This window comes from Plectropomus leopardus, chromosome 10, assembly GCF_008729295.1.
Source record: "Plectropomus leopardus isolate mb chromosome 10, YSFRI_Pleo_2.0, whole genome shotgun sequence".
NCBI classification, from domain to species: Eukaryota; Metazoa; Chordata; class Actinopteri; order Perciformes; family Serranidae; genus Plectropomus; species Plectropomus leopardus.
This window is the reverse complement of record NC_056472.1, coordinates 23,216,774-23,240,873: the sequence shown is the minus strand read 5'-3', so window position 1 is coordinate 23,240,873 and position 24,100 is coordinate 23,216,774. Positions and strand designations below refer to the sequence as shown.

The window sequence follows — 24,100 nt, the reverse complement described above, 5'->3', positions numbered from 1 at the left end:
TGGCAGCAAGATAGTCATTTTCTTAAAAACACATTTTCAGTACATCTTGTCACATTTTTGTCAATCTCCAGACAATCATATGTTGCTGCTGTTCCCATTAGGCTAATATTTTCTGACTTGTCTTTACAAACAAGAAAAGAACTGTGCACTCTCAGTGCAGTTTCACTTTTTTTTGCTGTAAATGAGTGAATTGCCTAGTGTAGCCTTAAAGGATAAGACTGGTATTATTCTTTATTTTCCTTATTGTCAATAAATCCCATTAAAAGACCAAAAAACAACAATACAATCCTTCCTCAAAACTTTGACTTCCTTGCCCAGGCTGTGGCCTATTTGTTTCTCCTGAACACTTCCCTTTTTAAAAGCTGTTCACAAATAAATAGTTCAGTTACAAAGAAAAAAAAATTCCTGCACACACTTCTCACCTGTGCATTGATTATTAAAGATGTTCTTTTTTCCACAAGGAAAGTTCTCATGAGATATTCAACAATCCTAGAGTTACAGTGTTTAAAAATAGCCCATCATTGCGCACGCACGCACACAAAACATGTGGTTAACATGTGATTATGGCCTGTTTTTAAGCACTGTGTCACTTTATGATTATTGAATGTATCTTGAGAAAGGTCAGTATGACCAAAAATGTTTTAAAAAGGAAAATACAGAGGTGACGACTGTTTGCAGGAATTCACTTTTCTTTTTTCTCCTACACTCAAGCTGTGTGGTGAACTGTGCATTTGTTTGCACTTTTTTTTTTGCTGCAGCAGTACAGTGCATGTAGGATTGAATCATAATAAACTGCAATGTCCATGTTCATTGTAATGAAGAAAATATGTCAGCCTGTGCAGCAGTGTGGCTTTTTTAAAAAATATAATATAATATAATATAATACAATTAACTATATCAGAAACCAGTACCTCTTAGTAAGATCAATTCATTCTTGGTTTTGGTCTTAGCTTGGTAATTGTTGACAATAACAAAAATGTAAAATATATTCAACATTATCCTTTAACTGACAAACTGATAAAATCAAACAAAAGCAGCAAGGACAAGTACAAACATTATTCCATCATCATCTTTCTAAAGGCTGCATGTCTTATCTCTAGGGACACAAGTTAAAATGACTCAGCTGAACGCTTCCTGGTGCTACGACTGGACTAGCAGGCAACAGTGTTGTCTGCACACTGGCTATGATGTAACACAAAGAGCCCCCGTTACTGTTTCTGGCTGAGAAAAGTGTGTGATTCTAGTCCTACTTGAGGAGAGGGGAAACTGCTATAAAACAATCTACAGTGGCACTGGCACTTGGACATTAATCATCTTAACAGTGACTAAGCACAAAACAAAGGGCTGTTGTTCCAGTTTGTGTTTGGTTTTTCTGTGTGGTGCTATCATCATTATCCCTGTCAGTCTTTTGGTTTTCCTCAAGGAGTCCACTTAGGTCTCGACTTTCCCATAGGTCCCCTCTGGAGGGCGATACTGTTTGGGGAAGGCCTTGAGCTGGAGAGAGTTAAAGGCGTATTTACGACATCCGACATTCTTCATAGTGTTCTCTCTCCTGCAGCCCTCACTGTGGAGAAACACAAGCTATGTGTTTTTATTTTTTTAAATTTCTAATATCATCTGTGAGATTCATAACCTTTATCATAGCTGACCTGCGCATACAGTCCAAAGCCTGGTAGAAGACCTGCGGGGCAAGGGCGTGCTCCTGCTGCAGGATCTGACACTGCTCCAGGGTCAGGGACATGGCTGTGCGGTCCTTGGCACTCTTGCAGCTGGTGAAACGCACTCCGTTCAGGCGGCGGCATGCCTTAAAGGTTCAAAGAAAGAGATTAGAGGAGATGCAAATTTACAGTAGATGCAGCAGCCAGTAGCTCCTCAAATCCTTACTACTTTTTTTGCTTTATTTTTGTATTTTTTCGACTCCATGGCCCCTTCTCCTGAAGCATGACTTTCTACAATATAGAAGCACTTATCAACATCAGGAAAAGTTGTGTGGGGTTTGGACTGCATATGCCGAGCAGCCAGTCAGACCCGAGGAAAGAAACAAAACTGAAAGTGTCAGACGAAGAGAAAGAGGAGAGCTGGCATCAGGGCGAGGCTGGCCCGACTTGGACTGAGAGCTGTGCACATATTCACAGAGACATTGTTAATCCATCGTTAGCATCCCGGATCGAGCTATTGCAATGAATGTGAGAAGCTTGCTCAGAGCCGACAGGACACACGACTGTGAGGCTAATTCAAATAATTCACCGCAGGAATTGTTTAATGCCACCAGCAGCAACATGCCCAGGCAACCGGAGATAATTTTCAAAGCAGCTGGTGATTTTAATCAACTCATCCTTCAATTCCAAAGATGTAGCAGGATCAAGGAATCTACCTTGTAACTTCTGCCTTTTTAAATTTGCATAGAGAGAACATGAGAGGCAAAGTCTACCTCGGCTGCTTGCCACAGAATCTCTACGTTCTTGTTTTTCTTGGCATTCACGTTCTGGCTCAGCTGTTTGAGGAGATCGGGCAGACTGGTGGTACTGTGGGAGCGAGGCAGGCCTGAGGGGAACACAGAGTAGGAATGAGTTAAATATGAGAAGAAGATTCACATTTTTTCTCCTGTTAAAAGTGTTTTGTATGTTCGTATATGAACTCACTGTCCTCTGGCAGGACTTCTTTAAACTGGTCGTAGTACGAGCTGAGGCGAGTCATGCTCTCCATGTTGATCACCTCCTGTAGTGACGTGTCTCCAAACCTGAACACAGAGATATTAGGGTTAAAATCGGTCATGAATGTCAACAGTCTATCTATTAAATCCTCATTTAAATTTTGTTTTCTACAGTCAGACTGGGTGATACTATCTTTAATTTTTTAAATGCATATTTTAAATATAAAGGGACAGTTCACCCCAGAATCAAATTTACATGTTCTTCCTCTTACCCTTAGTGCTATTTATCTATATAGATTGTTTTGATGTGAGTTGCAGATAAAGTGTTGGAGATATCGACCGTAAAGGTGTCTGCCTTCCCTTTAATATTATGGATCTACATGGGACTCGGCTTATGGTGCTAAAAGCAGCAAAAAAAAAAACAACAACAAAAAAAACAGGTCATGATTTATTAAAAAAATCATTACTGTTGAGCTTTTCATATGTATTTTCGGCCAATTTGGGCAGCACAGGCCCTTTTTCATTATATTGGAGAGAAGGCAGACATCTCTATGGCCGATATCTCCAAAACCTTGCAACTCACACCAAAACAATGTAGACTGATAAATAGCACTACAGGTAAGAGGAAAAATATGTTTTTGATATGTTTGATATGTTTTCTTGATAAATAATCAAAACATTTTTTGTAAAGTTTAGTGAGATATATTGTTTTAACATACAACACCTCATAAAAAACTCCAAAACAACTCCAAGCTATTTAAAAAATGCAACATGCTGAATTATTTAAAATGTTTAAAACCCAATGTTTAAATAGTGTTTTGAAAACAAAATAATGATTTTGAGAAAGTGGCCACGCGACTGTTTTATCTGGTAAAGGTCCTCAGATAAATGGATGTATAATAGTTGGAGATTTTTTGAAATATTTTATTTAAAAATGATCAGATTTACATCATCTAAAAACGATCCAGCAAAATTTGCTTTTTTTTCCTTTTCTCCTTTCCATTTTCCTTCTGTCCTTTAGTTTCAGTCACTCACTTCTCAGCCAGCGTCTGCTGTTCGTTGATCCCCACGTTGAACAGGACGGGCTGCACGCGCAGCAGCATCCCGTTCTGGATCTCTCGTGGCAGCGTGTCGAACATCGTCCCGGGCATCGGGACCCTGACATTGAAGCCACTCCTGTTTCCTGTGATCACTGGCAGCATGTCCGGGGAGAAGGCTGTAGTCGCCTGGGTAACTTTAAATGTGACATTTCTCAGGTCCATCACTCCAACGCTCATGTCCTCCAACATGGCGAGCTCCTCACCTTTAAGACACAAGGGGTCGTCACAGAAAGGTAAAACGCTATAAAACACACTAATCACAGACATCATTACCTCACCTGAGGATGTTATGGTTTTGTTGTTTTATGTTTACTTTTTTGACTTTGGAAATTTAAAAAAATTGCTGAACATATTTCGGTCAAACAGGGTGAAAAGGGCTAAAGGTTTTACGACATAGTTCCAATTTATGGCTTTAAAAATGGTAATTTACAATTTGGTAAATAGCTCTTGGAATCCAATGTTTTTCATTTGTTGTTTTTGTTTATGCTCTACCTTTTTCCTATCATTGGTTAACAAATATTTTATATTTAGTATGGCTCATTTTCTGGCAAATACAGAAAAAAGTGGTTGCGCCCAGTAGAGTAGATTACATCCTCACTGCAGTGGCTGTACAAATAATCTAAAAAAACCCCCCAAAACATCAGAAAAGTATTTCTGCAACACACACACACATCCGTACACTCAGGTTACCATAGGTGCTGAGGAGGCCTTCATACTGCACCAGCAGGCCGATGGTGTGCAGCTGTCTGAGGAAGCCCGAGTCACAGAGAGAGTTTCTCAGCTTGATAACGAAGCCGCAGATCAGCGCCGTCAACTAAAAGAAGCACAGTTTATATTAATACAGCAATGTATCACCATGTTTTTAAAGCAGTTCTCCAAAACTTTACATGTATGAAAAACCTAAGAGTTAGAAGGGGGAGGCAGAAGTTGACGGACCGTCTGGCAGAAGACAACATCACGGCGGTACTGCAGGGGGAGGCTCATGGCGATGGTGGGGGCGCTGTCCTGCATGAGCAGGAACACCATGGCCTTCTTTGCTTTGTCGCTCATCAAAGACACGCAGTCCGTCAACGTGGTGAGGAGCGGGTACAGAGCCTCGCTCCACTCACCTGCACACACAGCACACAGTACTTAATACACACACGTACAAGCTGAGACACTGTACATAAAAAGTTTAATAAAGACGTGTATCTGCATTTAAAGAATTTTTATTCTTCAAAAAGTATTTAAAATCCAATCATAGTAAAATCAGCATTTAATGATTAAGCAATCACATTATATTTGGGCCACACAGGGCATGAATTCTACAATATACTTCACAGTAAACTATCATAATATGATGTCCTTATTCTATCAGTTTACATGCATGTTACTTTACTAATCCAAGCAGTTGAGGGTCTCTCGACCTTTTCAGTCCTCTAAGAGTAGCTGTCACGCTGCTGATTTTACATCTTGTAGTTCATAACAGAATAGAGGGATTGCCAGGTGTAGCGGGTAGCAAGTATGCTCAATTTCAGACTTGTTTAATGCTTAATGTTAAATTAATAGAAGAAATTTTTAGCCCCACAGGGACAGATGACCCTGAAGGAACTTTATTTATTCGTTTTGTTTTTGAATAAATATCTTCAATTTGTAATCTAATATTTCACATTCATAGTTAAGAAAACTTGCAGATGTCCTTGCAAATGAAAATAATAATTTAAATAATGGCTTGGAATATTTTGATCAAAAGAAAAGTTTTCATACAACAATTTTTTATATAGGTGGTCCTATTCTTAAAATATTTCTGTATGATGAATAGTTATTTTTTTACACCTAAAATACTTAACATTTCAAACAATAACCAAATTTCAGGAATACTTTTTTAATGTTATAGTGACTATTTGGGTTGAATCCTACATCACTTCCATTTATTAATATGACGAGGAAGGGAGGGCACAACAGATGAAAACAGTTTTTAAACGGTGAATCCTGAAATGTGTCAAATATGAAAATAATCAACATTACATCAACAGTTAAAAGCACAAACCTTAAATATTCGGCTATTTATAAGACAAAATGATTCAAGCACATACAGAATTATTTATAAAGGAAATATTGATCTCACCTGGAGACGTCTTCTCTACCTTTTCTACATCTGGGCTGATATCTACGAGAGAGAGAAAATTTGTTTGGATACGCACATAATGTCACTTCTAGTTATAACTCAGCATTGCATTTCAGATTTTAAAGATCCAGTAACACTGAGGAAGCTGACATGATTATGAGAGTGAAGCTACAGATGTGATGTGAAAGGCGTGCAGGAGTGAGAGAATGATGATGATGAAGGTTGATGGCTCTGGTGGTTGTGAGGAAGGTGATGATAATAGAGGCTGACATCATGGCGATGATGGCGAATCCTTGTCTTTATGCTCATGATGTATGCAGAAAGTTTCTTGGTTACTATGGATACCTCAAGAGAGTGACTCATTCATATCAAGCCCCTGATCTTTGTAGTCCGCAGTGAGACGAAATAGTGCACGCACCATGCAGCAGTGTGTGTGTATGTGTGTGTGTGTGTGTGTGTGTACCTTTCTTAGTGTTGCTCGGCTCCTCGTTGGCGAGCAAGAAGACATCTTCAGAGCTGCTGTCACTCTGGAGTTTGTCTCGCTGCAGGAGTCTGTCCACCCTCTGAATCACACACTCCAGGCTCTTATCAACATTTAGCCAAACCTTCTCCTGCACACACACACACACACATTACAATTTTAGTTAATGTAAAATAAATAAATAAATAAAGACATCAAAAATAAAAAACAACTTTCTCTTACCCACTCCTCCTCATGCAAATCTGCCTGCAAGGAGGCACGCTTGTTTTTACTCCCGTCGCTGCCCTCGGGAGGAGCTGCATGGCGGGAGGGCGAGGTGGCAGCACGAGACGGGGAGTTTGGGTGGCGGGAGGGGGAGCGTGAAGGGGAGCGAGAGGAGGGTGAGAGGGAGGAGGAGGACGGGGATGGGGTGCTTTGCTGAGTGGACTCTGGGCGGGCGGCTGCCAGGGCGAGGATGGCTGAGGACAGCAGCTTGGAGTCGCACACGGTCACCAGCTGGCGAGTCTGCAGGAGGAGAGGCGGTGAAAATGTGGTTATTAAATTAAGAGTGACTTGAGGCAAAAAATGATCTTTAAAGTTCATAAACCGTGACATTAAAAATGTGGGCGAAAAGGCAGAATACATGTTTTAACTTGATTTTCTGTTAGCAGAGGGTGATTTGGGGAACTTTTTTATTTCCCCCCACTGGGTTAGTTATAAAATAACTGACTATATCATCCCATCTCTGTTATGATACATTAGGTTTTACATTAAAACATTTTTTACTAGTATTCAATGCAACTGCATATTTTCCTGCTCAATGAAAGTGCCAGCAGTAAAAATTATATGAACTTAAGCTTAACTGGTATTTTTCAGCGTGGACCCTATTTTACCATGTATTGTGTCTAATGGGAACAATAATTTTGGAAATTGGAAAGTATTTTAAGTGAGAGTGCTGCAGCCGGCAGCAGGGAAACAGGCTGTAATACAACACTGATAGACAATTATGCACTATTAATTCACTAAAAGTGCTTGTTTTTGTCAATTACAGGCTCAGATTGTTATTAAATGTATCCGAAACCTTAAAGAAAGGATCCATACTTGTTGTTAAAGCGTAAGATCTTATTTGTTTAACCAGAAACAGCCCTGAAATCGCTGTCACCATACACACCAAACTCCATTTGAATCAACAATAACTTTATCCTCATATATCACACTACGTTCAAAGTTAACAAACAAAAATTAACTCAAAAAACGTCTGTCTTGGTCTGTCTTTCCACTGTTTGAACAAGTACCACCTCTGGATTGGTTGAAATAAACCCTTAATTCATACAATTAAATGTAAAACTATGCTGGCTCTGTATACGCTAAAAGTTGTGTTTACTCAAATGGATTCTGGTGTTTTTGGATAAATGGGAGTTTTTGACTTGTTTCCATTAGACGTATTTTATATTCACAATTTCAGTTTTACACAATACGAGGGTAAATGAAAACCCGCCCAGTGTGAACATTCCCAGAGTGGTTACATTGCAGCTTGTTTCATTGATGTCGGCTGTAGCTGTCTCGCTTAATACAGGACCACTTTAAAAAATTGTTGTCTCCATTAGTCACTTAAATGCAAGTCGAAATTACTGAAAAATACCAAAGTTACCCTTTACTGCAACCAAAAAGCATATTAAATCAAATTAAAGAAATGTATTTGTCTTGGTGTTTCTGTGACTCTGCTGTTAGTCAGCAGTAAGTCTAATTTTGAGGACATGGCAGTATTCTGGTAGTCTTTTTTTTACTGCACTCAACTGCAAAAATTGAATTTAAAGATATATTTAGCTTACAAGAACTGATTGTCTCTATTCAGATCATAAGAGCTTAGATAAAGAACAGACACCAGAAGCAGAGAGAGAGTGAAGGACTGGGATGAAACAGAGAAGAAGCTGTAACACAGCACTTGATTAACACCCTTCAGCTCCTCCGAGTGCTCTCTTACCTTCTCCGTCAGGATGGCCAGCGTTCTCTCCAGAGCGTTAGCTGAGCGCTCCTTGGCAGCTCGAGACAGACGCTCGGTGTAGTAGCACACTTGTGTCTTTAGAGTGTTTATTTGACCAATCAGCTCCTTCGCTTTCACAACATCCTGAGGCTGGTACGTCATTCCTTTAAAGCCAGAGCCAGCGGAGCTTTGTGTGTGTGTTTTGATGTGTGTGTGGAAGACATAAAAGAGATGATAAGTTTGGCAAACAAAGCAAAAAAACCCCAAAACACAGAAGATTTATACTACACCATACGTGATCTTACCTTTCCTCCTCATAAGTGCTGATGGAGAGAGGAAAAAGATAAATCACAGGAAAAAAGATTTATCAGTCACTCTAAAAAATCAAACTACACCATTAAGCTCCTGTATTTTCTGCTCTACTCACTGTTTCCTGGCTTCTTCGAGCTTGTTCAGCATTTTTCGGAGGCCGCAGCCTTTAAAGCCTTGATGATGTGCTGCAGGAGCACCAATAGTCACAACATCGTATGTTCGGTCTGATCAGAAGACAGTAATGAAAAGGATGAAGTAAGATACTGTATAAACAACATCCTTAAAACCTTAGACACAGTGTTTATAGATGACTGTGACAAATGTATATATATATATTTGTTTGTATGAGTATTTATGTTTACATTTTGATTTATTTGTTTACTTATGTATGTCTAAAATGTATACATGTATGAATATGAATGGAGACTGTCATTTTAGTTTTATACAGTTTGCCTTTCAGTTTCTGTGGCGGGGGGACAACCCCCAACCCAAGCTTTTATATTTCGGTATTACGTAGTGATTGTACTGCAGTTGCTATGTTGAAAAGAGTTAAAACAAAAAAAACAACAACAAAAACAAAAAAACTTTAGCCATGCAGTTTAAATACTTACCATAGCCAGTTTCTCCCTGTACTCTCATCCTCTGGATGTGCAGGTTAGTAGGAATAAACTCTAACTTCCTCTCAGCTTTCAACGTACTCGACTTAAACGACGGACCTGAGAGGGAGCAGAGAGAAGGAAAGAGGCTCACTGTATCTGTATATACTTAAATTAATTATACATGATGTGATACAGTATTTTACATGAAAACCTAAATACATAAGATGTCGCACTGATTAACTTATGCACTTTGACAACATTTATTTACTTTTACTAAAAGAGGCACTGGACAGTTTAGTATTGCACTTTTGTAAAATTGTTAAAAAGTATCTATTTTTTTGCAACACCAGCCCAAAACATTTCCATTAGGACTAACATGCTGCAGCTTCAGAGACAGTGCCAATTAAAAACACTTTAAAAAACAAATACAAAAATGGAAAAATATTTAAAATAATAGTCAAGAAAAACCTGTTGAAAAAGCCAGAAATAAATATATTAACCGCAAATAATCTGCAAATACAGAAAGGATGCAAAGTCAAAAGCGCACAAACTCCGAAAACAAATACAACAGAGACACTAAATATCCAGTAGATACAACAGAAGTTCTCCAGGCATCTAGAGGCAGCGCTAAGTGGAACAGACAAAAGAGTGTATGTTTTTGAAAAGGGAAGAAAACTGGAGAAACAAGGTGACACAACAATGTATGTAATTTATTTAACATTTGGCTTAAGTCTTTCACAATATTATAAAAGAGCAACAGATTCCTTTTAAAATCCCGCTGTTTTGGTCGGATATGCAGTGTTTTTCTGTGGCATTTGTTTTTAGAGTTTGTATTTTTTACTTTATTTGGACTCTTTTTAAATCTGAGTCCAAGCTGAGACACATTGGTGATTTTCTCTGACTTGAAGAAGCTCTCCCAACCTCCTTACTTCCTGTGACTGATTGACCTCAACATGTCAAATTTGCGGGGTGTCCCTTTTAAATGATGCATTATAAACAGCTTGTGTTTCTAACCTTTGTATTCGTGCAGGTCGCTTATGGTCTCCTGGTAGGTGAGGATGATGGTCTGATAGTGCGTGATGATCTGCCTCCTGAGGTTCTCCCAGCACGCGGACAGCTCGCCCAGCTCCTCCAGCTCACACACCCTGCACATCACACGAGGGCATTTACGATCAAGACATCCAGCCGAGGTACTGACGATCTTACAGCTTGAAGTTCACGCTGCTTGTTCAATTAACGCCTGCAGCCGAGCAACAACAACGCACGCTGCAGCCAATAATGAGAACGGCAGCAGAGGGAGCCATAATTATGATGTTTCTTCAACTGAATGATGATGGTATAATAATAGAGAACGTAAAGAAGATACAGTTCACAACGTATCACTGAAGGGGGAAACACATTTCAGTTTAATGTCTACAAAGGAGACATCAAAAAGCTTTCTTGTTTCTGACATGTTCTGTATGAGGTTGCAATTTAAATCTGAGAGTTTGCAGGATTTTTATGATTTCATTTAAACATTGGTTAGTTATATCTCTTTAGGCTGTTAAAAACTATTCTGAGAAGGAAACAACGCTCTTCAGTTACAGTGCAACTCAACAAATTTAATATTTTCTCTAATTACACAATTATCTCTTATTTAATACATTTCTCAGTAATCTAATGGTTTATTAAATGGAAAATTACAGAATTGTTTAGTAATTTTTAAGTTAAACACAATTCTAAATATAAAGTCTGTCAGAAAATGTGTACCCTGTAGTAAAAAAAAAGATAGCTTTAAACTATTTAAAAATGGCCCATTTGTACTTTGGGAAAGATTATATTTTAAATCAAGATGTTATGAGACTTTTCATTACCAAATAGCTTATTTATTCGACTTAAATGTATTCATTTTTTCAAATATTTTTTATTTTAAATGGCAGTAGGTTGCATGTGTTTAATATGTACAAATGAACTGTCAACAGAGTGCTGAAATAAAGCAACGTTGGATCACGGAGAGTGAGCTGACCGAGTGACAGCTGACAGCTGCGGGCCGAGACTGCGGGGCCACAGGTAGGCACACATCCCTCACTTTAAGCCTGGCAGCTGAATGCTCGCTCTCCAATGATATATGGTCAGGCATCCAAACCCTGGCAGCCTTAGATGAGTGTTCATGGAGTCTTTAAGTATTTAAGTACACACGGCGTGTGTGTGCGGGACATGTGTTAAGGCCTCTCGTGAACTTTTCAATATTTGCCAAGAGGGAGCCTAAATGTGTGTGAGTGTTAACATCCATGCTCAGAGCTGTCTCCTGCTGGCTGCACCGGGTTTTAGTGGACCCATTCACACACGTCGCTTTTAACACTCCACTACAGGGTGAATGGCTTGAAGACCACAGCATTTTTTTAGGACAGTTTAGAACAATTTCAAATCAAGGTTGAGTCCAAATAAGTGGCCCAGTCTAAAAATATGATTAAATTAGAGACAAAAATATTTTGCCTAATGTTGCAAACTAGCTGTGAAAGTATCACATCTTTCCACACAGTGAATTTGGAAATTGTCCTGGGGACGGCCGAGACTGGACTCAAGTCCTACAGCCCTGACAATAAGTGGCAAGGACATGTGACTTTGCTTTAACCCTTTAAAACCTGTATTATCATCAGTTTTCTTGTGCTGCGTTCAGACGCTCTTCACAAAAGTTATGCCTTTGAAACTTGAGCAAATTGGTTTGATTCCTTTCAAAAACATGGGAAAAAATGTAACAAAAGACCTTAAAATGATCTAAAAAAAAAAAGAACACAAAACAGAAGACAAAGAGAATCATTAGAAATAACTGGACAAAAATCAAGAAAACTACATTTATAACTATATTTAAAATTAACTTACAGAAAAATAATATAAATAATAATTTATTTATATTATTTTTATTTAAGCACCTTTGTCATGCTTTTTATATTTGATAAATTTTACTTTTTTTTTGCTAATTTCAGGTAATTTGCTTGTAACAATTTTTTTTCGCCTAATTTTTAAGTGCCTTCTTTCCATGTTTTTGAAAGACGTCAAGCTAATTTGCTTATAGGTTTTAAACAGTTTAAGGGTCACTGCACCAATACTCCCTGCTGCTCCTCTGCACAGATATTTAAGCGTCCGATCAATACTATCAATATGATTTTCAGTCCTCACCTGACGGCATCTTCCTCCAGCAGCAGCTTGACAAACTGTCGAGGGATGTGCAGGGAGAGCGCACTCTCCGCCATCTGCTCCAGGATGCGGAGGTGGTTACCGTCCGTAGTGGGGAACCGATACGTCCGTGACATGACGCCACCGAACACTGAGGCAGACAGAAACACACCATCATTACCGTGAGTCACCATGATGTCACCTGTTTCTATTGTCTCACAGTGTCACACAGGAGACTGATATCTAATTCATATAGACAGACGCTCACCAGCCTTTAGCAGCGGGTCTTTACACAGAGATGAAGACTTGGATTTAATGCCCATAGATTCAGTCAGGCTTTCATCCACGGGGAGAACCATCTGACACACACATGCACAGAGAAAATTAGCCTTCGTTTGCCTACAGAAAACCTTCACTTTAATGTTAATGTTAATGTCTTTAACTCCCTATTCATTGATTTGTGACCTCTTACTAATACAAGCAGAAACAGGCTAAGGACATCTAGTCATGCAAAACAAAAGGAGGTTTAATAGCTTTCCTACGGCTGCCACTATTATATTTACTTTACTATTCTCATTATTATTATTATTATTATTATTATTATTATTGGTCGTAGTAGTAGTAGTCACCAGAAGACAATAGAGACCAAGCATATCTAATACTAATACCGAATATTAGTAGTTAATGAGACTGATAACCGATATTTGGAACAGATATGCATTTACAATAAAAATGAAAATCTTTCTGTCAATATTTAGGATATGGAATATAACAAACTCCAACACAAAACTTTGTTTGAATGCCTTAAACCATTTTTTAAAAACAAAACTGAGACTTTCAACATCATATATATCATAATGTTCCCAGCAACTTTTTTTATTAAGTAAGAGAAAATTTAAATAAAAATAGTTCCCTGAGGTTTTTTCAAAGTAAAAGTTCCTCTCATGTTGTCACTTTCTTTGCATTTTTTTAATAATCAATTTTATCGCCGATCATTAAAATAAAATGCCAATGCAGAAAATTGGCAAAATGGCAAATATCGGCCCTAATAATCGGCCAGGCTGATAATCTTTCGACCCCTAAAAACAACCTCCTTAATACTGAAGGAATTCCAACCAGGAAACGTTTCTCCTGGTTGCAGTTTGCAGTCGTCACCACAAGATGCCACTAAATCAGCCTAAATCTGACACGCTGGACCTTTAAACAATGAATTGAATGATTAATATAGTTGCAGATTAATTTCTGGCAATCTATTGATAGTTTTATCAGCCAATCATTACAGTTCTATTACTTAATGAGAAAAAAAATATGTTGCAGACTTAAGTATTTCCATCCTGCCTCATTAAAACTTCGTCCTGCTCACTCACCCGTCCATTAACAGTGTCTCCTCTCTGTAACCTCGCAACAGGAGCTCTCTGCTCACGCTTCTCCTCTATCTGCCAGGCGATGACGGTGATGTTCCCAACGCGCTCGTTCTCCCCTGACCTGACCCACGATGACAGAAAGTAAATTAAACATCCCTAAACCCAAATCCTCAAAGCAGTGGCTATCATCATGTGACTGAGTGTGTTGTGTGTCCGCCTGTTACCTGAGAGTCAGGTGCAGTCTGTGGTGTTTGTCCCGCAGCAGCTCTTTCACAGAAAACATGGACGAACCCAGCATGTACATCTGAAGCATAGCAGAAAACACACCAAAACGTTTTAGTGGATAAGTGTAGACTAAAACAGCTTAGCAGATAATAAATGTATTAACTTCTTATATAGAATTTGAGAAAGAAATGTGCTGGGTCTTACCGTGCCCTGTGTGCGGTCCTTTACATCGTAGACTGAAAGCTTGACCTGAGTCTGCTGAGTGATCAGAGAGTCCTGAAAGAACGCCACGCTGCTCAGAAAGATTGGGTTACTGGTGCCCTGAGGACAGAGAGACAGAGAGGTGAAAACGGTTCTGAAGTTTCCAACAGCAGACAGAAAGCGAGCGAACAGTGTTGTACCTCTATGATTTCAGTTTGAGCGTGTTTGGTCCAGAAGGCCTGGGGCGGTGTGGTGCAGCTGACGGCGACGAAGCTGGTTGGCTTACGGTCCAGAGAGGGAGTGACGAGCTCGCTGCAGGCTGCAGAAACACACAAATGCAGGAGGAGATTACAGACGGTGGGATTTAATGGTGGGATGGTCACTAATCCTCGGCCATGGGACGAATGTAATATAGTGTTTTTTGAGTTGTCGGTGCTTAATGAGCAGCAGTTGTTTACAGTGATGTGTTCAGGTTGGAGAAGAGTTCCTTTAACCCTTTAAAACCTGGACCGACATCACTTTTCTTGTGCGTTCAGACTCCCTTCACAACATTTAATCCTTTGAACTCTGAGCAAATTGCTTTGATTTCTTTGAACAACATGGAAAAAAAGGCAAATGCAACTTGGCAAGAAATATCTCACAAATTGCAAAAGATTTGCAGATTTATTTATTTATTTTTATTTGATTTATTTAGCACATATTAAACATGACAGTTTTATACATTTCAAGAAAAGGAAACATGCAGGGAAACACAGGAAACCCTAAAGGGGCTTCACAAGTGGCGTTCCCTATGAAACAGTCAGTATTGACAATCTCTTTATAACAACAATTAGAAAATTATAAAGATGTAAACAGCTGGGGAAAAATGTCCAGAGAACTATATCTATAATAATCATTATTCTGTATTTAAAATTATTTTAACAGACTTGCTAGATTTTTGAAGCAGTATTCTTAGTAATTTACATTATTTTTTAACTTTTTGTTTTTTGTTGTTGTTGGGTTTTTTTGTTTTATCTTGTGTGGTTTTGTTTTGTTTTCTAGGTTTTATTTTCTTATGCTTTTGACTTTTTTTTTCATATTTTTTAATACTTGACTGTGTAGTTACTAGCATCAATTAATTGTTGTCTGGTTATGAGATTTGTTAATGATCAACTGTCATTCAGCCTACCAGTGTAACTGCTTCTGTCAATACTCAGAGCACACGCACACACACACGCACGCACGCACGCACGCACGCACGCACGCACGCACGCACGCACGCACGCACGCACACACACACACACACACACACACACACACACACTCTGATTGTGCAGCAGTGCATTTAATGAACGTACCCACACTAAACTCCAGCACAGGCTCGTCTGGATCCTGACTGTTGCCTGTAGGATAAAGAGAAAAGAGGAGGGGGAGCCCTGTTTTAATGCCCTGCTATTTCATCATCAGTGAAGTAAACAGGTAACCATGGTAGCAGTTACTTAGTTACCCGAGAGAGCCAGCCCCATCATCTCAGCTGAGAGATCAAACGTGTTGGCCCGGTAGACCGACCACGGCCGGTGGCGGGGGCTGCGCTCCTTCCCGGACATGGTGGCTTCACGTTGGAGGCTGAAGATGGATTTTTAGAAGAAAAAGTGCTGAAGAGCAGAAAACAAAACTGTCACGTCAGTTCTTTGCTCGCTGGTCTCCCTTGCGTGTTGATCTGAGCGGTCACAAGTCTGTCGATGATAAATCTGAAAGACAGAGAGAAGAAAACAACAAAAAGATCATCTGCTGTCCACACACAAACAGCTGAGGCAGACTGGACTCCCTCCACCCTTTGATACAGTGGCCATGCTTTTATCATCATAACAGCCGAGACAAAATTAGAAAATTGCTCGTAATTAACTACGAATGTTGCTTCTGGCTCAGTATCAGTCTTCAATACACAAGGTCAAAGGGATGAATAACTGATGGAAGTTGTCTGTCTCTCTTAGTGTGATTCTGAGAAAAGCAGCGTCTGAGAGGTTGTGCAGTTTTCTGTCAGTGCTCCACTTATTTCTTTCCCTCTGATAAAGTGCTAATATAGTCACTGGGAAGAAAATTCAGCAGTGTGAATTTTAACACAGCTGTAGGAAATGAAACAGAGCTGCGGCAGACTGAATTTTCACCTTCTGGCTCTTGATGCTGTTTGTGCTTTGCTGATGTTTTCATCTTCTTTTGGAAAAACGGAAGTCAAACACGCATGCACAGACGTTTAGACTATGAGATAAATGTCCAGACATTTGCTAAAATCACCAGGAATTTTCCTCCAGGAGTCAGGATTAGTTGGTTAGTAAGTAAGTAAGATACACTGCTTGAAAACAAACTGTTAGATAAACAGACAAACTCACTAAAACTGCTTCAAAGAACACTTCAAGGATATAATGATCCTTTAAGTATCAATTACTTACCCTGAACTGAATTCATGAAAAAAAAATTCTATCTGTTTTTCTCGCATGCCTCCATGTTAGGGCTGGGCGATACCGAATAAATCAAATATCACATTATTTTTCACTAAATACCTCAATATAAATATTGTGACAGTACTGGTGCTTTTGCAAGGTGTTTACACAGTGAGATTTTTATAAATAATGTAGGTATAATAAATAGATGGGTAAAAGCAAATAACGGAGCAGCTACAGAGTTCCGAAAATTGCATTAATTTACTGTACAACACTTATGATATTATGATATTCAAAATCTTGGATGATGTCGAGTCTCACATCCCGAAATCAACATCATATCAATGTATAACACAAATCTACTCAATAGTAAACAAAGAATCTAGAATATTCTAGAAGAATTTCAGTAAAATGGGGCTGCGTTTAAAAACAGCAAAACTATTTTAAAAACAAAGTTTCGTTTGTAAATATATATTTTTATATATTTTTTGCTGTTGTTGGAAGCATGCGAGAAAACTTTTCTTCACAAATTCAACGTTATACGCGAGGCGATTAACTGATTTCTTAACATCTAATACACCGCATTGAACATATGAAAATAAATTCACCTTTTAATGATATAAACAATGCTTCGGTTATTAAAACCTCACTTTAGCCACACACACTTACATAACTATTATTATTCCACCACATCCAGTAAGTGCTTGTGGTGCAACTCACAGTGAAACCGAGACACTCATTTGTTATGTCAGATATTCATTTAAGATGATGATGCAAAAGCCACAGTGTAAAAGGCCTGCTCATGTTGTTACCTCACTGCACCTGCCAAAATCTGTGTGCAACAGTGAGAGAACAGGAAACTGATGCTGTGCCAAATGTGGCACGCTATGGAAACACTGGTGTGAGAGTGAGAATCAGCAACAAGACAATCAAGCTGTCAGGATATTGATTTTATCTCCAGCAAAGTGGAAGAAGAAAGAAATTAGAACTGTTAACCCTTTGAAACTGGGGCAAATTAGCTTGATTTCTTCCAAAAACATGAGAGGGCAACAAGGAACTTAACAAGAAATGGCCCAAAAATTAGCAAGGAATTAGATTAAAGTAAAAAAAATAAATAAATAAAATAAAAAATAAATACATAAAATAAAATAATAAATGCAGTGAAGTATAACAAACAAAAAGAACAATGATCTTAAGAAAGTGCTCAGGATTTTTTTTTCTGTGACATAATTCTAAATATACAATTAGGAGAATTATAAATATAGTTTTCTGGACATTTTCCCCTTTTTTTTTGATAAAATCAAATAATCCATCCCAGCTAATTTTTTAGATAATTTTCTTGTCACCTTTTTGAGCAAAACATGAGCAAATTTCCTGCAAATTTGTTCATGATTTTCTGGTGTTTTGAAAAAAATCAAACCAATTTTCTCAGGTTTCAGAGGTTAAAATCATTGTGAAAGGCGTGTGTATGCAGCACAAGAAAACTGATGCCGATCCAGGTATTAAGGGGTTAAGGATAGACAAAAAGTATATTGAAAGTATTCTGATGACTGACCTGAGCTGAAAGGTGCTTTAAATTGACCTATGAGCTAAATGTTTACATTTCCTGTGGTGTGTCAGTTAACATTTCCTCTTTCGTGTGTGTTTGTGTGTGTTTGTGCATGTGTGCCACACAAATATTCACTTAAAATCATGAATGACTGAGGGCATATCTGGCGCTGTGTTTGTCTGTCTTGTGTGGACATAATGAGAACAAAAGTGTGTGTACCACTGTGCATTCATGTGTGTAACGGAGCTCTATTTTTACACGTGAATCTCTCTTGACGTCACACACCGTACACAAATGAGATCTCTCGCTGACACAAACAAAACTCATCTGCATAGTCACAGACACTAAATCCAGAGTTTAAACGTGACGCTCTTTGCCAGTTTAATCTCCGCTCTGGCACCTTCATGTGAGACCAAAGCAGATGACAATTACAGCGCTGGATGCTCTGCCTCATTAGGCTGTGTGGGAGTGACTGTCAATGGGAGCTGTCTTTTAAAACGCTGTAATCTGCATTATCTCCACCGCCCGGGGCACGCTGGGAAGCTCTCTAGGAAACCCTCAGTGGGTCTAATGTGAAGCCACAGGGAGCCACGGATCGTCATCATAGTCACATCTGTCTGACGACCAGCTACATACAGTCTGCTTGAAAAGAGAGAAAATGTCCAGGAGTGGTGCTGAAATCTTTTGTCAATTGACTGATTTTTCAGTGGATAGTAAAAATGAGTAACAGATATTTCAAAATGACAAATTTTCTCTAAAGCCAGCTTTTCAGATGTGAAGATTCATTGTTTTTCTTTGTTTTTTTTTTATCATTATTAACTTAACTTTACTAACTTAAATCAATTAAACCTGAGCAAAAATATAGTGAAGTTTGCATCTCCAACAGCGGCGAGACCATGTACAGGCAGGAGGTGGAAGATCTTGTGGACTAATGCAGAGCAAACAATCTGCATCAGTGTGGGGGAGACTAAGGAGATGGTTGTGGACTGTAGGAGGAGAGGCCGCACCCCCTCTCCCCTCTTCATCAGAGGAGCTGTGGAGATGGTGTCCACCTTTAAATATCTGGGCCTGCACATCTCCAACGACCTCACGTGGGCCACCAGCACAGCCAGCATAACAGGAAAGGCCCACAAACGCCTGTACTTTGTGAGGAGGCTGACGCAGGCTGGTGTCAGCGCTGCTGTCCTGACCTCGTACTGCGTACTGACATCCTGACTAGTTCAATCTTCTCAAAAAATCACCAACAGCAGCCTCCCTTCTTTGGAAGACATGTATATCAGCAGATGCAGAAGCAGAGCTTCATATATCATGAAGGACCCCACCCACCCGGCAACTGTTCACGCCCCTCCCCTCACACAGAGGGCTGCGCAGCCTCAAAGCAAGAAGTGCAGCTTCTTCACAGAGGCTGTGAGGTTTATGAACTCCCTGACCTAAAGTCTGCCCTCTTCCTTCACTGCTGCTATGTGTTATTCTTTAACATGCTGGTTGTTGTTTAAATGGTGTTTTATTTATTATAGGTTTTTAGCTTTGTTATTTATTCTGTACGCTGCTGAATCTGGTAATGACAATTGAAAATGAACTGAACTTAATATATTTGGATTTTGGACTGTTGGTCGGACAAAACAAGACAGTCAAAGATGTACTGTACCATTTCATGGAGTTAACAACTATTAGACTCATGAAAAAATATTGACCAGATAAACTAAATGAAAATGGAAATATTGTTTGTATTATCAGTCCAACTGCAGAGGATTTTCTTCTTTAACTGAGTCATTACTAGCCTAAAAAGTGCCCAGAAAATAGCAAAAAAATCTCATCACAGTCATGGATGGATTACTGAGCAGATGCACCCTGCACAGGCCCAGGGGCCCAGAGTGTCTTCACCTGCAAAATGTAACTCAAATTAACACGTACTGACCGGGGGAGGCACGAAATGGCCACAGATAAATACAAAAAGATGCATAAGAACCACAAAGACCCACATAACTACTTGTACAAAAGAGGGGAAAACAACAACGAGCCACAAACGACTAAAAAGAGCTGCTATCAGTGACATCCACGTCAAGAACCATGTTTAGACAATTCACACAATCTAAATATGGCATAAAGCCACTTTAAAGATATTTCAATATAAGGATATAATTTGGTAAAGAGTAAAAAGATAAAGCCTGCACACTTACTTTATGTTACACAAGTTTATTTCAGACAACATTTTGATCCTGTCTGGACCCTCTTTGGGTCAAAACGTATGGCAGTAGAGTAAGTGTGCAGGTGTTACCTTCCTCATACGCTGTTTTTTGAAAGCCTTGCACCGCAGTGATGTGCGCATAACTACCCTCTATCAAAGCATTTGGTAAAAAGCAACACATTTTCTTTTTTGAGAAGCTGCAACCTACAATCCAATCACCAGAATAAATGTTGCCATCGTACTTTTCTGGACACCACAGATATGTTTCACGTATGTTATTATAAAGTGGACACATTGAAACTTTACGTTTCTTTACAGTTCAACATTGTGGCTGACTTGTGGCTATGTTGAGGCACAGAAGCCACTTGATTGTAGGTAGAAAGTGATTTTTTGGCTTAAAATTGGCACAATCTTGAAAATGCAGTGATGTCTTACAAAAAACAATCGCTTTTCGTGGCACTATCCTTGATGGCAAAAGAGCCACTGGCCGCTAAAAAAACCACAGACATCAGGCTGCTAAAAGACCTACGACCACCAAAATCTAATCAGCTCATTGTTGTGTCCAAGTGAATGTTTGTAAAAATTGAAGAAATTTCCCTCAAAGCGTTCTTGAGATATGTTCAGAAGAATGTGCTGGATGTACGGACAGAAAACCCAAAAACAAAATGCCTCCAGCCTCAGCTACTGTTGGCGAAAAGGCATAAAAATGAAATCATTATTTGATCATAAAATAAGTTGCTGACTCATTTTCTGTCCATCAATCAGTCGTTTCAGGTCTTATCGACAGACAATAAGCAGCAGTGTGGTAAGCTGTTATTTAGGGGTTCAAGCCCATTAACAGCTAAAATCCATATCCACTGCTTAGCAGAAAGCTGAATGCTGACCAGCTCCACAGCTGTTGCTCTGTGGGTGACCTCTGACCCCGAGAAGGCAAAAGAGGTCAGTAGTAGTCATGTTTTGGTTTCACAGAATGAGAAAAAAATGGTACACATGCAGTGATGACGCAAGTGAAGGAGTAACGGTTGAGAGGACTGAGAGGATTCAGGTGGTCCTCGTGGTATAGACGTCCTCTGGGACAGTCTGGAGATAAAATGACCCAGTTAGTCAAGCTGGCGGCACACAGCTGGAACCCTGCAGATGCTGTCAGCACCGGCTGCACTGCAGTACCTCTCTGTCTCTCTCTCAGATGTCCTCTTCCTTACCTCATCTCCTTCTCGTCCCTTTAAATCTCTCCCCCCTTCTTCTGCTCTGTCATCAGCCCTCCCCCTCTTCTTTTTGTGCTCCAGTCGTCTCCCCTTCCCGTGTCCTCCTGTAACCCTGATGTTCCTCTCAATTTCAATCTATTGATTCTGTTTCTTCCCCGAGCTGATCTGTGCCCATCTGCCATCCCTTGATCTACGACAGTCTGCTTGATGTAGAAATGTCTGGCGTAACCATGGACACACAGACTCCATCCGCACGTAGGCTGATCCATAAATTGCTGTCAAATCTGACTGATCAAAGAGGAGCAAATTATGCAAACGAGTTTATTCCCAAAAGGAGATTTATCCAAATACACACGCAAATGTGAAGAGGAAGTGTAACATCATGAGGCAGCTCTTGTTACTCAGATAGCAGTAAAACAAGGAGACAGGAACCTTCGACGGCGATGAATGAACTCTTATTGATACTGCTGCAGGATCACACACAAAGTTAGACTGTAGGTGGATCAGAAATATTTAATTATCCCCAAAATAATCAAAAAGAGGCACAGATTCAAGAGACAGACCGAAACGATCTTTAGTTTGGCCATTTTTGAATGGGTTTTTGATTTTTTTCATTATCATGGCTTAAAATTGAAGTTTTAGTTGGGTGCTTATTCACTTTTTTACCGGAGAAAGCTTTTTTGTAGAATTTTTGTGCATTGCTTTTAATTTGAAGCAAACCACTAATTATGTCATGTGGGTAACATCTCGCAAACAGTTTTAAAACCCAAACAGCGGAAAACTTGAGAAAGAACTCTTCAATTTCAAGGAAACTCAAAATGACAACAAAATGACACAAAATGACCTGAAAGAGACACAAATTACACACAAGAAAATTACTTAAAGGAACAAAATGAATTCAGAGACACTAGACAGCCATAAACACAAACGACTTTAAAGAGAAGCAAAATCACCTCAAAGAGAAACAAAGTAGCCAAAAAATACACCAAATTATCTAAAGAGACACAAAATTACTAAAAGAAATTTTAAGGGAAAAATTGAATTGAAAGAGAGACAATGTGACTTCAAAGAGACACAAAAAGACCTCAAAGAGACACAAAATACAGAACCTTATTTAAAGGCACACAGAATCAACTTCAAGAAAGAGATTATAATGATGACCACAGAAACACAAAATCAACCCCAAATACAAACAATAATTTAAAGAGTCGCAAAATCAACTGTGACAAAATCAAACACAAGACAACTACAAAGAGATACAAAGTGACTACACAGAGACACAAAACGACCTCAAAGAGACACAAAAACAACTATTTAGAGACACAAAACACCCACAAGGTGATGCAAAATGAAAAAAAACTACATAAAGACACAATACAGCAAAAATAAACAAGGTAGTTAGATGTGAGCCACAGAAAGTATATATTAGTTCATTTTTTGTCATGAAAAGAGTGAAAACAATAATTCAACAGCTCAAATCTAATCCCCTCCGGGAGCATCTGGGAGGCCTGCAGTGGCGTGACACGTTGTGCATGAGCAACACATCCGGTTTAATATGTAACAAGTATAAAAAAAAACATATATGTAACATGTTTCTCCATAATCCCACATCAACACTCTGCTGGCCCTCTGTGAAGCTGCGTGAAACAGGGTGTCATCCTGTGTGTTTACTAGGATGTGTGCGTGGAAATAAACAAGAGGCCATCCAGTGAAAATCTATTTATGGCAGCTCTGGCCAATAATAGTATCATTATTCTTCAAGTGTGGATAGAAATGTATTCACTGACACTCGCACAATAACAACTATTGCGTCATGATATCTGCTGATGCTGGCTCAGTGAGGCTGCTGCATGCTGCTGCAGGGTGTATACTTCTCCCAATTTAAAAAAAAAAACACGCCATATGTAAGAATAAAAACAGATCGATCGAAATTTGAGATATCTGTGGCTGTAAACATGTATTATTCTGCTCCTGCTGCGAGCTGCTTTCTCTCTGTACGACAGCATCCATCAGTGTGAGCAAACACCCTCCACAAACCGAGAGATGACCACATGTCATGTGAGAAACACATACATATAAATAAATATATCATACCGTTTGCAGAAGTGCGAAGGTTTCTTTTCATATTGATGCGCATCCTGGTTGCTACTCGACGATGTCTGCAGTCAAGACTCGCCCTGACTCCCTCTGACACATCCAGACGTAATACCTCCACCGGACGCAGCTCCTCCGCTCTCCACGGGGGGGCGCTGCCGGTCCGGTTCGACTGAACCACCAGGAATAACCTCACATGCTGGAGGTGGGTGGAGGACTGCACGTTCATCGAGACTGCGTGGGTATTTGTACATTGAGCAAAATAACAACATCTCTGTGAATTGAACACTATGGAAGCACCAGCCAGGAATACTCTACTACTATTAATAATAATGAAAACTTACAGACAATATCGATGTTAAAAACACATAATAAAGGTTAACAAAAACTACTGACTTATAGAAATCTGCCAGCTTTATCAGAATCAGCTTTATTGGCCAAAAATGCTTACACAATTTGACTTGAGTTAGCTTTGCTCTCAAT

The 24,100-nt window shown here is 39.3% G+C and overlaps 1 protein-coding gene across 1 annotated transcript; it reads right to left on the bottom strand.

The window, feature by feature from the left end:
• Positions 1-1,066: 1,066 nt before the first annotated feature.
• On the bottom strand, positions 1,067-23,696 carry inpp4aa (inositol polyphosphate-4-phosphatase type I Aa). Its single transcript, XM_042494322.1, has 24 exons — positions 23,618-23,696; positions 15,648-15,891; positions 15,499-15,543; positions 14,362-14,480; positions 14,165-14,281; positions 13,960-14,039; positions 13,739-13,856; positions 12,640-12,730; positions 12,375-12,522; positions 10,230-10,360; positions 9,228-9,332; positions 8,732-8,840; positions 8,610-8,627; positions 8,305-8,491; positions 6,564-6,845; positions 6,324-6,471; positions 5,861-5,902; positions 4,690-4,862; positions 4,444-4,567; positions 3,689-3,956; positions 2,643-2,740; positions 2,432-2,544; positions 1,650-1,804; positions 1,067-1,564 (listed from the first exon to the last, which is right to left on the bottom strand). Exons 2-24 carry the CDS (start codon positions 15,745-15,747, stop codon positions 1,432-1,434), a joined length of 2,904 nt encoding a protein of 967 aa, XP_042350256.1. The 5' UTR covers positions 15,748-15,891; positions 23,618-23,696; the 3' UTR covers positions 1,067-1,431.
• Positions 23,697-24,100: the final 404 nt, after the last annotated feature.

Bases quoted from the DNA above. Each gene is read 5' to 3' on its own strand.
- inpp4aa (XM_042494322.1), bottom strand. From the start codon at position 15,747: ATGTCCGGGAAGGAGCGCAGCCCCCGCCACCGGCCGTGGTCGGTCTAC. The intron at 10,361-12,374 runs GTGAGGACTGAA...TGTGATGTGCAG, and splicing joins CTGGAGGAAGATGCCGTCAG to GGTGTGTGAGCTGGAGGAGC. The intron at 5,903-6,323 runs GTACACACACAC...TCTCTCTCGTAG, and splicing joins GCCGAGCAACACTAAGAAAG to ATATCAGCCCAGATGTAGAA.